The sequence below is a fragment of the Budorcas taxicolor genome, chromosome X (genome assembly GCF_023091745.1).
Source record: "Budorcas taxicolor isolate Tak-1 chromosome X, Takin1.1, whole genome shotgun sequence".
NCBI lineage: Eukaryota > Metazoa > Chordata > Mammalia > Artiodactyla > Bovidae > Budorcas > Budorcas taxicolor.
Window position 1 is genome coordinate 19,845,195 of NC_068935.1, and position 17,404 is coordinate 19,862,598.

Below are 17,404 nucleotides of genomic sequence, written 5' to 3' on the forward strand. Positions count from 1 at the left end.
TAAGTAGAAACATATGGCTTTCCTTTACCCCAAACTTTAAATACTACAACTCATTAGATGCCTGGAGACTCACTAATTACATGTCTAAATCAAACCCTTCAAAATTTAACACTTGAAGCTAACAGAATATCCAATACTTATTCACCAGTCTAATATATTTGTAGGTGATGCTGAAATCTATCTTATTCTAACACTATTTATTCTCCAGAGTTCTGACTTGTGGATATAGAATGGTCTAGAGAATAAGAGATACTGATTTCTAACTTTTGAAGAATTTCCACATTGGAGGGATGGGAAAAATTTGCTTAGTTTGAAGACAGAACTCAGACCAACAAATAGAATTTAAAATGAGTAAGGTTTATAGGAAAATAACTTTGGCTCACTGTGTTTCTAGTAACAGAGTCTCCAAAATCGAACAGCTTTTCTTGTAGAATATGGTTGAACCACTTCAAGCAGAGGCTGATGACCATATCAGAGATAATGATAATATTAATAATAATAGCATATTTTCAAGACATTATGCTATGTGTTAAACTCTCTAATTTTTTAAATGCATTTTTATTTAAGCTTAAAATTCTACAAAAAGTATTATTACTATCCTCACTTTGCCTACAAGAACATTAAAAGGTTAAATAACTTGCCCCAGGTCACACAGCTAATAAATGACACAGAAATGAGATTCTAAACCACAGCCACTGACTCCAGAACCGATATGCTACCATTATGCTATGCTGCTGTGCTGTCCTCAATTGTGTCCAGCTCTACGACTCCATGGACTGTAGCCCACCAGGCTTCTCTACGACTCCATGGACTGTAGCCCACCAGGCTTCTCTGTCCATGGAATTTTTCAAGCAAGAATACTAGAATGGGTTGCCATTTCCTCCCCTAGGGGCTCTTCCTGACCCAGGAATTAAACCCGCGTCTCTTGCATCTCCTGCATTGGCAAACAGATTTTTAACCACTGCACCACCTCGGAAGCCCCGCATTATGCTATACTGCCTACGTAATGCTATAGAAGTGTCTATATGGTGCCTAGGAAGATGACCTGGGGAACTTCTAATTTTAAGATTGTATATGTGTATGTGAATAAATATGTATATACAATATATGATCTGTGTGTATATATGCATCTTCATACATATTAAAAAAGAGAAAGAAACTCTTTAATCCATGGAAAAAATGAGTAAAAGATGGCCCCCTCAATAGAAAAAATCAACATAAATTGAAATTGATACAAACTGAGAGATGGTTTATAAAATTTTGGTTGCCAAGACATGGGAAGTGAACAAGTCCTATGAAGTTGACCACTTGATAACTTGTTATAACTGGAATGTAATGAAACATCAACCGCCTCAATCACAGTGTAACTGGACCATCTGTGATGTTGAATTAGAAAAAAAGAGGCCTACCTGGCATCTAAAAAAATGGAGACAAAGAGTTGGTCTTTGTTTATGAAGCAACAGTGCTATTTTTAGGCATTATTAACTATTTTAAGCCTACAGAAAAATGCAAGGAAATGTTAGGAAAGATAAATTATTTTACCTGTAAACCTATTATCAAGTTTGGTGAGTCTTAACATATTGCTTCAGATTTTTTAAGGTAAATAAAATATTACAGGCAGAGTTGAAGCCCCTGTGTACTTCTCCTTGATGCTATTCCTCTTGTTCAGTAACTAAGTCATGTCTGACACTTTGTGACTCCATGAACTGCAGCAAAACAGGCTTCCCTGTCCTTCACTATCCCTCGGAGTATGCTTAAATTCATGTCCATTGAGTCAGTGATGCCATCCAACCATCTCATCCTCTGTTGTCCCCTTCTCCTCCTGCCTTCAATCTTTCCCAGCATCAGGGTCTTTTCTAAAGAGTTGGCTCTTCACATCAGGTGGCCAAAGTATTGGAGCTTCAGTTTCAACATCAGTCCTTCTGATGAATATTCAGGGTTGATTTCCTTTAGGATTGATTGGTTTACTCTCCTTGCTGTCCAAGGGACTCTCAAGAGTCTTCCCAAACACCACAGTTCAAAAGTATCAATTCTTCAATGCAATGCCTTCTTTATGGCCCAACACTCACATCTGTACATGACTATTGGAAAAACCATAACTGTGACTCTGTGAACCTTTGTCTGCAAAGTAATGTCTCTGTTTTATAATACACTGTCTAGTTTCGTCACAGCTTTTCTTCCAAGGAGCAAGCGTCTTTTAGTTTCATGGCTGTAGTCACCATCCACATTGATTGTGGAGCCAAAGAAAATAAAATCTGCCCCTACTTCCACTTTCCCCCTCATCTATTTGCCATGAAGAGATGGGGCTGGATGTCGTGATCTTAATTTTTTGAATTTTGAGTTTTAAGCCAGCTTTTTCACTCTCCTCTTTCACCTTCATCAAGAGACTCTTTAGTTCATCTTCACTTACTGCCATTAGAGTGGTATCATCTGTATATCTGAGGTTGTTGATATTTCTCCCAGCAATCTTTACTCCAGCTTGTGATTCATCCAGCACAGCATTTCTCATGATGTGCTCTATGTATAAGTTAAATAAACGAGGTGACAATATGCAGCCTTGACATACTCCTTTCCCAATTTTGAACCAGTCCATCGTTCTATGTCAGTTTCTAACTGTTGCTTCTTGATCTGCATAAAGATTTCTCAGGAGGCAGGTAGGGTGTTCTGGTATTCCCATCTCTTTAAGAATTTTCCACAGTTTGTTGTGATCCATATACTCAAAGGCTTTGGCATAGTCAATAAAGCAGAAGTAGATGATTTTCTGGAATTCTCTTGCTTTTTTGATGATCCAACGGATGTTGGCAATTTGATCTCTGGTTCCTCTGTCTTTTCTAAATCCAGCTTGAACATCTGGAAGTTCTCAGTGTATGTACTGTTGAAGCCTAGCTTGCAGTGCTTAAAAGGCTGAAAATAATGAAATGATGAGGGACCATATTTGAAATATTCAAATGTTACAAACTATACAATACAAGCTTGAGAGTTTCCTATGCTGGTTGGCAGGCAACATTTCCTATCTTCTGATGGTGTGATTTTCTTTTATTAGTTCAGAGGCCAAAAAGCACAAGCCTCTGAAATCAGTAAGAAGCCTTTTTAAAGGTACATGCAAACTTCAGACTAATTGACAGTTAACGTCTAGTAGAAGATGTGGCGACCAAGCTATAGACAGTTACTTTAAAATTATAGAATAATGACCTATAGATTACAATCAAGTTTTAAATTGATTATCTAGTAATATCTAATATTATTAAGAACGGTTCTGCTCTGTGGTCAGAGTGGACATTTCCTGGGAACTTACTAGAAGAAATGTAGAATCTCAGACTCCAACCCAGACCTACTCTAGCAACCTGCACTTTAAACAATATCCCCAAGTGATTCACTTGCACATTCAGTTTGAAAAACATTCATATATTACAATATTCTAGAATGAAAAGACTAAAATAATATAATATTATTATAATATAATAATAATATTAGGCCATGGTCAGATTAACTACAACTTTGACTATCATTGGCACTGATCATCTGTCTCTAAAAGGAGAAAAAAGAGCTAAACTGAGATGTAAAATAGAATACCATCTTCTACTATCACTTGTAATCAATGATAGGATGCACCACCATTTCCTTAAGTAGACCTATATTTGTGAAACATTAACACCCCCATGGTAGGACTTCCACTGTGGTCTAGTGGTTAAGACTCTGTGTTTCCACTGCAGGGGGGTATGAGTTTGATCCCTGTTAGGGAACTAAAATCCTGCATGCCACACGATGTAGTCAAGTAATAATTACAAAATTTAAAATTAGAAAATGAAAAGCAGACTACAAAATTGAAAAAAAAAAATTGTATCGACAAGCCCATGACTTGATACAATATGTTTGGCACATTACTCTCAAGTCAGAGCTTTCTAAAGTTGTTCTTAGTGTATTGAGGGATTTGGGGGAGGAAGGAGAAATGCAGAGGGGAGAGATCAAGGCTAGACAGGGAAATGGTAGGCAACCCCATCCTTGAAGGCTGAGTGGGTCGTGAGGACCTAGTATTTCCATTCCCTGGTTCAGGACATGCATTACAAGCTCTTCTAATCAAAGACTTATAGATTTACATCATAGTTTCTTTCAGATTTGGGGAGTATCATTTATTTTAGACCCTTTCAGCTAACAGAACAAAGAGATATATGTACGTATACTCATGTACTATCTATTTACTTGTTCAAGTATACATGTGTAAAAGTATTAGGATTGTTAACCTATACCCCTATGAAAAAGAACACTATCAACTAGATTACAGTGCCTTTTTCTTTTGCTTCAGTCTTGCAAACTCCATTCATTTCCAAAGTTACTTAAGTTGGGGATCTTAGTGAGGTGGTTGCATACATTTGTAATAAAATTAGATTGTTTAGTCAAATTCTCCATTCCATTCTTGATGTCAAAATGTTTTTTTTTAATATGCATACGATTCACTTTTTGTACTTTTGACAAATACGTAGTGTCATGTATTTACCATAACATCATACACAATAACATCACTGCCCTAAATAACCCTCTATGCTTGGAGAAAGAAATGGCAACCCATTCCAGTACTCTTGCCTGGGAAATCCCAGGGACAGAGGAGCCTGGTAGGCTACAGTCCATGGGGTCTCAAAGAGTCAGACGTGACTTAGTGACTGAGCACAGTCATTTTTTTCTAATATCTAAAGAAGTTTTAAAAATTAATTTATTTATTTTAATTGGAGGATAATTTCTTCACAATATTGTGGTGGTTTTTGCTATACATCGACCTGAATCACCCATGGGTGCACCTGTGTCTCCCCATACTGATCCCCTCCCACCTCCCTCCCCGTGGGTTGTCTCACCAACTTTGAGTGCCCTGCCTCATGCATCAGACTTGCACTGGACATCTGTTTTACACATGGCAATATACATGTTTCAATGCTATTCTCTCAAATCATCCCATCCTCGTCTTCTCCCACATAGCCCAAAAGTCTGCTCTTTACATCTGTGTCTCTTTTGCTGCCATGCATGTAGGATCATCATTACCGTCTTTCTAAATTCCATATATATATGTGTTAATATACTGCAGTGGTGTTTCTCTTTCTGACTTACTTCACTCCGTATTATAGGCTCCAGTTTCATCCACCTCTTTAGAAATGACTCAAATGTGTTCTTTTTTTTTTAATAGCTAAGCAATATTCCATGTACCACACTCTCTTATCCATTCCTTTGAGCACAGTCATTTTTAGGAACAGTGTAGGCCACACACAACACATCAGTGGCTCCTAGTTTGTGGCCTCTGGTTTAATATCTTTCTTTTCCACTTGGCTCTCTGCTCCACAGGGGCAGAAGCCCACGGGTCTGCTGTGCTCACTTAGTGTCTGTATTCAACAAATGGAAAAATAAAAATAGAGGATGGACCCACCCTCCCAGCAGAGCACCAGGTTCAGAAAAAATACACTGGCAAGGAGATGGCATTCTGTCACTCCAGGACTGTTTTTTGATTGCCCGCTATAAATGTCGCCATGTCCCTTTAAGCCCTACTCCTGGTTGACCCCTGTAGGCCTCCTTACCCTCTGCCCTGAAGTCACCACAATGGCCACATTGTTTCTTGTGGGGCGGGGCCCTCTGCGACATCACCAAGGGCCCAGCCTTGCCTGGTCCTCAGTCTCCAGATGCCAAGAGCAAACCAGCGCACCAGGAGCCATTTCCTCTCAGCTCACCATATGGTCCCTCAAATGGTTCCTGTGCTTTTGCATGGGTGTTACCTGTGTCTATGCCTTAATGTTTACTTCTCTTGAGAGAAAGCTGAAGAACTCCAGGGGAAGGTGCTCTGCGGAGAGCACTCTCTAATTTGGCAGAATCTACCAGAGCATGCCCAAGACTGTCTTGAGATCATGTTGCTTTGGCTTTTCTTCATTGTGCTGATTTACGTAACAGTGAAGTTGGCAGGAGAGCGTGGCGAGAATAATGTTAAGACTCCTTCTGCCCATCCAGGTGGTTCATTAGGGTCTCCAGGAAAGAGAAAGGAAAAGGCTTCCTCCATCAAAGACTGTATGTTCAATACCTTAACCCTGCTCAAGATGGACCTTGTGAAATTTGTGTCCAGTGTGCAGAATCTGAAACTCGCCATGGCAACTGACAGTAACTTCAACCTTCCCAATGTTGAGGTTGAGGTTCCTACGGATGCACACAATAACATTACAGTATATGAGCTCTCGGGCAACAAAGACTCCGATTGAGTGGATTTGTGCGTCCAAGTAGAGGAGAAATAGTTGAGTGTTGACAAACTCTATCCAGACTAATAAAACTGTTCTGAAGCAAAAGATCTTTTTTTTTGTACAGTTCTTCCTTGTATTCTTGCCACCTCTTCTTAATATCTTCTGCTTCTGTTAGGTCCAGACCATTTCTGTCCTTTATTGAGCCCATCTTTGCATGAAATGTACCCTTGATATCTCTAATTTTCTTGAAGAGATCTCTAGTCTTTCCCATTCTGTTGTTTTCCTCTATTTCTTTGCATTGATCACTGAAGAAGGCTTTCTTATCTCTTCTTGCTATTCTTTGGAACTCTGCATTCAGATGCTTATATCTTTCCTTTTCTCCTTTGCTTTTCACCTCTCTTCTTTTCACAGTTATTTGTAAGGCCTCCCCAGACAGCCATTTTGCTTTTTTGCATTTCTTTTCCATGGGGATAGTCTTGATCCCTGTCTCCTGTACAATGTCACAAACCTCATTCCATAGTTCATCAGGCACTCTATCTATCAGATCTAGACCCTTAAATCTATTTCACACTTCCACTGTATAATCATAAGGGATTTGATTTAGGTCATACCTGAATGGTCTAGCGGTTTTCCCTACTTTCTTCATTTTAAGTCTGAATTTGGCAATAAGGAGTTCATGATCTGAGCCACAGTCAGCTCCTGGTCTTGTTTTTGTTGACTGTATAGAGCTTCTCCATCTTTGGCTGCAAAGAATATAATCAATCTGATTTCAGTGTTGACCATCTGGTGATGTCCATGTGTAGAGCCTTCTCTTGTGTTGTTGGAAGAGGGTGTTTGCTATGACCAGTGCATTTTCTTGGCAAAACTCTATTAGCCTTTGCCCTGCTTCATTCTGTATTCCAAGGCCAAATTTGCCTGTTACTCCAGGTGTTTCTTGACTTCCTACTTTTGCATTCCAGTCCCCTATAATGAAAAGGACATCTTTTTTGGGTGTTAGTTCTAAAAGATCTTGTAGGTCTTCATAAAACCGTTCAACTTCAGTTTCTTCAGCATTACTGGTTGGGGCATAGACTTGGATAACTGTGATATTGAATGGTTTGCCTTGGAGATGAACAGAGATCATTCTGTCGTTTTTGAGACTGCATCCAAGTACTGCATTTCGGACTCTTTTGTTGACCATGATGGCTACTCCATTTCTTCCGAGGGATTCCTGCCCGCAGTAGTAGATGTAATGGTCATCTGAGTTAAATTCACCTATTCCAGTCCATTTTAGTTCACTGATTCCTAGAATGTCGATGTTCACACTTGTCATCTCTTGTTTGACCACTCCCAATGTGCCTTGATTCATGGACCTGACATTCCAGGTTCCTATGAAATATTGCTCTTTACAGCATCGGATCTTGCTTCTATCACCAGTCACATCCACAACTGGGTATTGTTTTTGCTTTGGCACCATCCCTTCATTCTTTCTGGAGTTATTTCTCCACTGATCTCCAGTAGCATATTGGGCACGTAATGACCTGGGGAGTTCCTCTTTTGGTATCCTATCATTTTGCCTTTTCCTACTGTTCATGGGGTTCTCAAGGCAAGAATACTGAAGTGGCTTGCCATTCCCTTCTCCAGTGGACCACATTCTGTCAGACATCTTGGAATGTGAAGTCAAGTGGGCCTTAGAAAGCATCACTATGAACAAAGCTAGTGGAGGTGATGGAATTCCAGTTGAGCTGTTTGAAATGCTGAAAGATGATGCTGTGAAAGTGCTGCACTCAATATGCTAGCAAGTTTTGAAAACTCAGCAGTGGCCACAGGACTGGAAAAGGTCAGTTTTCATTCCAATTCCAAAGAAAGGCAATGCAAAAGAATGCTCAAACTACCACACAATTGCACTCATCTCACATGCTAGTAAAGTAATGCTCAAAATTCGCCAAGCCAGACTTCAGCAATACATGAACCATGAACTCCCTGATGTTCAAGCTGGTTTTAGAAGAGGCAGAAGAACCAGAGATGAAATTGCCAACATCCGCTGGATCATGGAAAAAGCAAGAGAGCTCCAGAAAAACATATATTTCTGCTTTATTGACTATGCCAAAGCCTTTGACTGTGTGGATCACAATAAACTGTGGACAATTCTGAAAGAGCTGGGAATACCAGACCACCTAACCTGCCCCTTGAGAAATCTGTATGCAGGTCAGGAAGCAACAGTTAGAACTGGACATGGAACAACAGACTGTTTCCAAATAGGAAAAGGAGTACATCAAGGCTGTATATTGTCACCCTGCTTATTTAACTTCTATGCAGAGTACATCGTGAGAAATGCTGGACTGGAAAAAACACAAGCTGGAATCAAGATTGCCGGGAGAAATATCAATAACCTCAGATATGCAGATGACCCCACCCTTACGGCAAAAAGTGAAGAGGAGCTAAAAAGCCTCTTGATGAAAGTGAAAGAGGAGAGTGAAAAAGTTGGCTTAAAGCTCAACATTCAGAAAACGAAGATCATGGCATCTGGTCCCATCACTTCATGGGAAAAAGATGGGGAAACTGTAGAAATCAGTGTCAGACTTTATTTTTGGGGGGCTCCAAAGTCACTGCAGATGGTGATTGCAGCCATGAAATTAAAATACGCTTACTCCTTGGAAGAAAAGTTATGACCAACCTAGATAGTATATTCACAAGCAGAGACATTACTTTGCCTTCTAAGGTCCGTCTAGTTAAGGCTATGGTTTTTCCTGTGGTCATGTATGGATGTGAGAGTTGGACTGTGAAGAAGGCTGAGTGCCGAAGAATTGATGCGTTTGAACTGTGGTGTTGGAGAAGACTCTTGAGGGTCCCTTGGACTGCAAGGAGATGCAACCAGTCCATTCTGAAGGAGATCAACCCTGGGATTTCTTTGGAAGGAATGATGCTAAAGCTGAAGCTCCAGTACTTTGGCCACCTCATGCGAAGAGTTGACTCATTGGAAAAGACTCTGATGCTGGGAGGGATTGAGGGCAGGAGGAGAAGGGGACGACCCAGGATGAGATGGCTGGATGTCACACGGACTCGACGGATGTGAGTCTGAGTGAACTCCGGGAGATGGTGATGGACAGGGAGGCCTGGCGTGCTGCAATTCATGGGGCTGCAAAGAGTTGGACACGACTGAGCAACTGAACTGAACTGAACTGAAGCAAAAGAAAAAGCCTCTGATATTTTTTATTAGCTCTAAATTTTACCTTTTCCATAATGTAGTATAACTGGCATCATGCAGCATATAACCTTTTCCGAACTAGCTTATTTTACTTAATAACATTCATTCAGGTTTCATCCATTTCTTTTTGTGATTTGATAGCTCATTTCTTTTTATTCTTGAATAATATCCATTCATCTATTAAAGGACACTTTTGTTGCTTCCAATTTGTGTGTGTGTGTGTGTGTGAGAGAGAGTATGAATTAAGCTATTATGAATTTCATGTGCATGTTTTTGTGTGGGCATTAGCTATCAAATAATTTGGTTAACTATCTAGGAGCATAATTGCTAGGTCATATGGTATGACAATGTTTAGCTATGTTAAGAGATTGCTTCCAAAGTGTGTACCATTTTGCATTCCCGCTAACAATGAATGAGAGTTTCTGTTGTTCTTCATCTTTACCAGCAATTGATTTTGTCAGATTTTTGTTTTAACCATTCCTATGAGTGTGTAGTGGTATCTCATTGTTTTAACTTCACGGGTCTACTCTAAAAAGTTATCTTATTTCCATATTTCCATTGTGTTTTATTATCATAAATTCTTCAGGCATTTTATCTTTAATCTGAGGTTTAAATCTTCTGCTCAGGAAAACTTCTGCTGCTGTTTATATCATCAGTTATTATATTGGTTAATTAGTCCTGTAATAATTTTTTCTTGAAAGACTGACAACTTGAAATCATATATATTGGAGAAAATTCATTTTTAATTGAACAACACTGACCACATTTTCTTTTCTTGAGTATTGCTTTGTCCATAAATGTTTAGTGCCTCCACACAAAAGTTTAAGTTCAGCATGAACTTCTCCCCTTTTTTCTGGTTTGTTTTGATTTTCTTATATACTTACTAGATTTTAACCAAATCTGTATTAGTACAAGTCACAGTTTCAGTTGTACATTTACCCTGAAGTTTTATTACAAGCATATATATATTTTATCAGAATCTTGACTTTATTATGAGTCTTCATATGGTTTTAAAAGCCTATTTGCTCATTATTCAAGTCTTTAATAGTCTGTGCCTTTTCTCCATTGAGATTCAAATGAGTCTATTTATATAATGTTAGAAACAGAGAGCAACATAAAATATGTTGATACAGTTATTGAAGAAAAGATATTTTAAAAAGAACAGTAACTAAACTATTTGCTATTTTTTTGCAAAATTCATTTTCTCTCAGTGTATTTTATAATTATGAAAGTCCAAATGTTCTTGCATATAGTCTATAAACAGAGAAGATAAATAAGCAAGCACCTCAATTGAACATAGATTTATAGAAAATCTAATGTTCAGTTTTAACTATTTTAACTTACAGTCTTGTTATAGTTTAGTTATCAACATTCTTGTTTTTCTGTCAGTAAAGAGCATGCGCTAGTGCTCTTGGGGGGAAGACTATTTTAATTAATCTTTTTCCTATGCTTTTGATTTTCAATAGAACAGAAATCTTAAACAAGACACTTGTTTTTGAGTGTCTGGTACTGTGCCTAATGAATATTTTTCTAATTAATATGTTATCATCGGTAAAATGTACTTTCTGTTTACTTCTAACACTGATTTAAAGTGACTTATGATAAAAGATATATTAAATTAAATATGTTTGAATTGACATGTACACACTGCTATATTTAAAATGATGACCAACAAGGACCACAGGGACCAATGATGACCACAGGGAACTCTGCTGAATACTCTGTAATAACCTAAATGGGAAAAGAATTTGAAAAAGAATAGATATATGTGTAACTGAATCACTTTGCTGGACACCTGAAACTAACACATTGTTCACCAATTATACTCCAATATAAAATAAAAAATTAAAAAAATAAACTTTCACAAAGAGAAAGATAGCAATATAAGCTAAGCAACATTGAGAATGAGGCAAAATATTATTGTGCTTCACAGTACACTAGCTTTATCAATATAAATAGTAGTCACTGTTTGAAATGGAAGGAAATTAACTCAGCACTGCTCTTTCATATGAAGGCATATAAACACAGATACAGATACAAACATATAATGGTATTTCTATCCATCATTCATCTCCTTTTATGTCCTTCCATTATAATAGGATCTGTGTTTATTATCTCTCTATTAATATAATGGTATCATTCACTTTCATACATCAAATTTTGTTAAGCATCTGGAGATACAATGGTAAAAAAAAAATCCTTGTCCTCATTGAATTTATATTTTATTCCCAAGTTGGGTAGAGATATTTAATAAGCAAAGAAGTCAAATAATATCATATAATCACTAAGAACTATGGAGAAAAAACAGGCAGAGAAAGAACTCAATTAACTAAAGACACATGGAATCAGAAAGAACACATACCTGTTCTATATTTTTCATTTTTGTCACTAATATAAGAAATCTGAGACCGTGGAACTGACACTGAGAAAGTCATGCCTTGAATTATATCTTGTTATTAGTCACTGCAGTGTTTAAAGTAGACATGGTGACTTTTTTAGCCACATACTCAAAATATACATGCTTTTATTTATTTAAAGTACAATCTTCTTTTTTCAAGTTGAAGTACAGTCCATAGGGTTGCGAAGAGTCTGACATGACTGAGCACAGCATGTAGTTGGCTTACAATGTTTCTTTCTTTTTTACTTTTTTGCTTTTTTAACTTTTTATGTGCAATCTTATGGGAAACAGTGGAAACAGTGTCAGACTTTATTGTTTTGGGCTCCAAAATCACTGCAGATGGTGACTGCAGCCATGAAATTAAAAGACGCTTACTCCTTGGAAGAAAAGTGATGACCAACCTAGACAGTATATTCAAAAGCAGAGACATTACTTTGCCGACTAAGGTCTGTCTAGTCAAGGCTATGGTTTTTCCTGTGGTCATGTATGGATGTGAGAGTTGGACTGTGAAGAAGGCTGAGTGCCGAAGAATTGATGCGTTTGAACTGTGGTGTTGGAGAAGACTCTTGAGAGTCCCTTGGACCGCAAGGAGATGCAACCAGTCCATTCTGAAAGAGATCAGCCCTGGGATTTCTTTGGAGGGAATGATGCTGAAGCTGAAACTCCAATAGTTTGGCCACCTCATGCGAAGAGTTGACTCATTGGAAAAGACTCTGATGCTGGGAGGGATTGGGGGCAGGAGGAGAAGAGGACGACAGAGGATGAGATGGCTGGATGGCATCACGGACTCGATGGATGTGAGTCTGAGTGAACTCCGGGAGTTGGTGATGGACAGGGAGGCCTGGCGTGCTGCGATTCATGGGGTCGCAAAGAGTCGGTCACGACTGAGCGACTGAACTGAACTGAATTTAGCCATGTTATTGAAGACAGATTTCCTTTGCCCTGATGGCTATCTCTTGGTAGAATCTTAATAAGTTTGAGATTAGAAACACTTTCCTGAGATGCATGTGGTCTTAGTTCTTTGGTGTATTTCTTATTGGATGTTTTAAGTTATAGAAAAAAAAGCACAGTAATCTTTGAAATGCCAATATATCTTATTCAGGATTAGCTCTGGAACTTCACAAAAGAAGCCTATTTTCCCACTTTTAATTTTGCATGCCATAAAGCTCATATCATTAGTCATTTCTCTGGATTATATCCTTGCAATTCTTAACTGAACTGAGCCTATGAATTTGGGAATTTTCTAGTAGAAAATAAGATCCTAAGGGAATAAGACACCAAGAAAATGTGGGTTTGGAAATAGTTTTGAGTATAGGTATCGGCCTAGGAGTCAAGATGTTCCATAGAATTTCAAAAACATGTGGGAAATACCAGTTTTGGAAGGACAAGCCTTGTGTACTTCTTAAGTTTGTCTAGTGATTGCTCATTCCTTGCTATGCAGTGAAAGTGTCAGTCATTCAGTTGTGTCTGACTCTTTGTGACCCCATAGACTGTAGCTCACCAGGCTCCTCTGTCCATGGAATTCTCCAGGCAAGAATACTGGAGTGGGTTGCCATTTCCTTCTCCAGGGGATCTTCCTGACCCAGGGATTGAACATGGCTCTCCCATATTGCAGGCAGACTTTTTACTGACTGAACCTCCAGGGAAGCCTTTGCTATGCAGAAGAACCATTAAAACTTCATCCCTTAAAAAAAAAAAAAGATAAGAACAGGCTCCTTTCTTCAGTTTCCAGAATGTGAGACTTTAAAAACATAATCTTTAAAGATTAGCTCCATTATTCGCACTGAGATGTTTATTGAAGACCAACTTTCACTCACTACAGCATTGTATGATATAAACATTTGACTTATTGAGAGTTAAGAGATACATGTGAAAATCCCATGAACAGAGAAGCCTGGTAGACTGCAGTCCATGGGGTCACTAAGAGTCAGATATGACTGAGTGACTTCACTTTCACTTTTCACTTTCATGTATTGGGGAAGGGAATGGCAACCCACTCCAGTGTTCTTGCCTGGAGAATCCCAGGAACGGGGGGAGCCTGGTGGGCTGTCATCTATGGGGTCACACAGAGTTGGACACGACTGAAGTGACCTAGCAGCAGCAGCAAGGTGTATTTATCTTATTTCTTAGTATTTTACCATTGTGTTATTTTGAAAAATTCACAAGAACAAATTTGAAACAAAATCATATAGGAAAATAAGAATGCAGGAGCAGGGGGGAGACTTCCTGGTGGTCCAATGGCTAAGACTCCATGCGCCCAAGGCCTGGGTTCAAACCCTGGTCCAGGAACTAGATCCCACATGCCTCAACTTAGAGCTTGAATGCCAAACCTAAAAGATGCCATAACTAAGACCTGGCACAGCCAAATAAATATTTTAAAAAGAAAATAGAATGGGGCTTTAGGTACTTATTTAAGCAAAATGAAGAGCTGTCACAGTCCAGTGAAGTAGTTTTTATTTTTTAAAAATGTTAGATATGAGTCCTATCAAACTGATTTTTTTCCTAAACGTTGAATAAATTTTGAGAACATTGTTGTCTTCAAATAGGCATTCGATTACTAAAATCCTCAACTAGTAGGAAATTTTCTGGATTCTATTATCAGATTTTCTTTTTCTTATTAAAAAACAAAGTTCAGAAACTTCCCTGGCCATCCAGTGGTTGCGACTCTGCTCTTCCACTGTGAGGTTGGATCCCTGGTCAGGGAACTAAGGTCCCTCATGCTGGACGGTGAAGCCAAAAAGAAAAACAAAGTTCAACCAATTAAATTGATGATCTAATTGGCTTTATTAGGTGATTCATGAATCAGACTGCATCCCACCTAACAACTACAAGAGTGCTCTGAGTGGTTGAACAAAATAGGTTTTTATAGAAAGAAGGATAGGACAAGGACACTATTAGCAAAAGAAAAAAAATGATTATTTTTAGGCCAAGATATCTACTTTTTTGAGAAGGGAAGGGAAAGGAAGGAGTTTTATCATGCAGACTGCCTCTTCTTCCTCTGAGGGGATATAGAGGGCCCATGTGGCAGGCAACCTCATTGGTGCTGACCAAAAAATTCCAGACTGGCTGATTAAGATTACATTTCTGGTGAAGGTTAAAACTGCAATTAGGTTAGTTGTTTAATTTACATTTGGTATCATGGGCATTAGCACAAGTTGTGCCATTTTAGACCTGTGGTTTTCTCTTTAACATTCCTCAATCCAAGATGAGAGTGCTACATATAGAAAATTCAAGGGATGGGTCAGAGTCTAATCTGTGATGTATTCGTAAAACAATGCGGTTTTGAGAGTGGCACTGAGTCACAGAGATATTCTCAAATCTGGAAGATGAGATTCTAGTTTTGTTTTTCTTTTTAATTGTATCTGGGATGAAAGTATTCACCATGAATGAGGTTGTTTGGCTTTAAAATAAGCTGTGGGGAGGATTAGTAAGAAACAAAAAGTTTTAAAAACATTCATAATCTAAATGTGTGCTTCCTATTTCATGAAAAGGTGGGAAGCATGCAGTGCTTCAGTTCAGTTCAGTTGCTCAGTCATGTCTGACTGTGACCCCATGGACTGCAACATGCCAGGCTTCCCTGTCCATCACCAACTCCCGGAGCTTGCTCAAATTCATGTCCATTGAGTTGGTAATGCCATCCAACCATCTCATCCTCTGTCTTCCCCTTCTCTGCCTGCCTTCAACCTTTCCCAGCATTAGGGTCTTTTCTAATGAGTTGGCTCTTTTACATATATTTTTTTCTTTTTTGGATAAATGTCTATTCAAGTCCTTTGCCTTAATCAGTATATTGACTTGTACTTAATGACACTTTTAAACTGCTGAATCAATCAACTCTGACGCTTGCTCTTTGTACTCCCAGTTATGTAATCCAGTAAACTACCTGCGGTAGATAGAATATGGCCCTTAAAAGTTATGCATGTTCGAATCCCTGAAATCTATGAATCTGTTATCTCAGGTACTTTGCAGATGTGATTAGGTTCAGTTCAGTTCAGTCATTCAGTTGTGTCTGACCCTTTGCAACCCCATGAACTGCAGCACGCCAGGCTTCCCTGTCCATCACCAACTCCCAGAGCTTGCTCAAACTCATGTGCCTTGAGTCAGTGATGCTATCCAACCATCTTATCCTTTGTTGTCCCCTTCTCCTCCTGCCTTCAATCTTTCCCAGCATCAGGGTCTTTTCCAATGAGTCAGTTCTTTGCATCAGGTGACCAAATTATTGGAGCTTCAGCTTCAGCATCCAATAAATCAGCTTCAGTCCTTCCAATGAATATTCAGGACTGATTTCCTTTAGGATTGACTAGTTTGATCTCCTTGCTGTACAAGGGACTTTCAAGAGTATTTTCCAGCACCATAGGGTTAACTGCCAGATAGACAGATATGATGCCAGGAGATGAGCACCCCAGGTTAGAAGGTGTTCAATATGCTACTGGGGAAGCCCTGTGCATGCTAAGTCATTTCTGACTCTTTGCAACCTTATGGATTGTAGGCTGCCAGGCTCGTCTGTCCATGGGATTTTCCAGGCAAGAATACTAGAGTGGGTTTCCATTTCCTTCTCCAGCGGATCTTTCTAATCCAGTGATCAAACCTGCATCTTCTGTGGCTTCTGCACTAGCAGGCAGATTCTTTATCACTGAGCCACCTGGGAAGCCCAAGTGGCCAAGGTTAACTACTGAAAACCAAAACCATCAACCTCTACTCTCAGTTGGGACACTAAGGACAGAAATTACCTACCCTCCTCCGCATATACATCACTCTCTACATTAACAAGCATACCCATGCAAATGGCTTAATTCTTCATTATAACAATTTCCTGAAACATTCATCAACTTTTCAATGAAAAGTATCAACAGTTTTTGTCCTAAGACTCTGAATATCTCTCCTCAAAACTCTCCTATTACTGTTTTCACCAGTACTGGACAGTTATATAATGATCCTTATCCAGTTGTAAACAAGTCCCCACATTAGAAGACCCATTTTTAACCAAAGTTCCAGTTCACAACAAATTCTGACTTTGCCCTCTCCCTGTGAAATAATACCAAAGCTTTGGGGAGGTGGTTTTCTACCTGTCCAGGCTAAATAAGCAAATAAACTCAAGTTGTCATCATAATATATGTATCAGTACTGCTACGTAACATCATTTTGTAATGCATGCTTTTAAATTTAATATGAATATAAATATATCATAAGTGTACATATCTGCTGAAAACTTGTTTATGATGATGGTATGTACTAGGTTTGTGATATTTAACATTAATTTTCACTGTTGCATTCCATTGTATAAATACACAGCAATTGTTTTATTCACTTTTCTGGATGAATGTTTTGTCTGATATTAATAGAGCTATACTAACTTTCTTTTCGTTACTATTTACCAGACATATATTTTTTTCTATTTTTTTTAGTTAAAGTAATATGTTCTTATATTTTAGATATGCGTCTTATAAGTACAGTATTAGTTGGGTTTCACATTTTTATTGAATTTAAAATCTGTATGTTTTAAGTGGTATGTTCAGCCCATTTATATTTATTGGAATTACCAATATATTTGGACTTATTATCATTTTATTTTGTTATTTCACTTGGTTTTTGTTTGCTTTTTTTCCCCTTTCCTAT

The 17,404-nt window shown here is 38.5% G+C and overlaps 1 protein-coding gene across 1 annotated transcript; it reads left to right on the forward strand.

The window, feature by feature from the left end:
* Nucleotides 1-5,882: 5,882 nt before the first annotated feature.
* Nucleotides 5,883-6,227, forward strand: LOC128070165 (protein FAM209-like). Its single transcript, XM_052663467.1, has one exon. The coding sequence runs from the start codon at nucleotides 5,883-5,885 to the stop codon at nucleotides 6,225-6,227; it is 345 nt and encodes a 114-aa protein (XP_052519427.1).
* The last annotated feature ends 11,177 nt before the right edge of the window (nucleotides 6,228-17,404 follow it).

Excerpts from the sequence above, each read along its gene's own strand:
- LOC128070165 (XM_052663467.1), top strand. The coding sequence starts at position 5,883 with ATGTTGCTTTGGCTTTTCTTCATTGTGCTGATTTACGTAACAGTGAAG.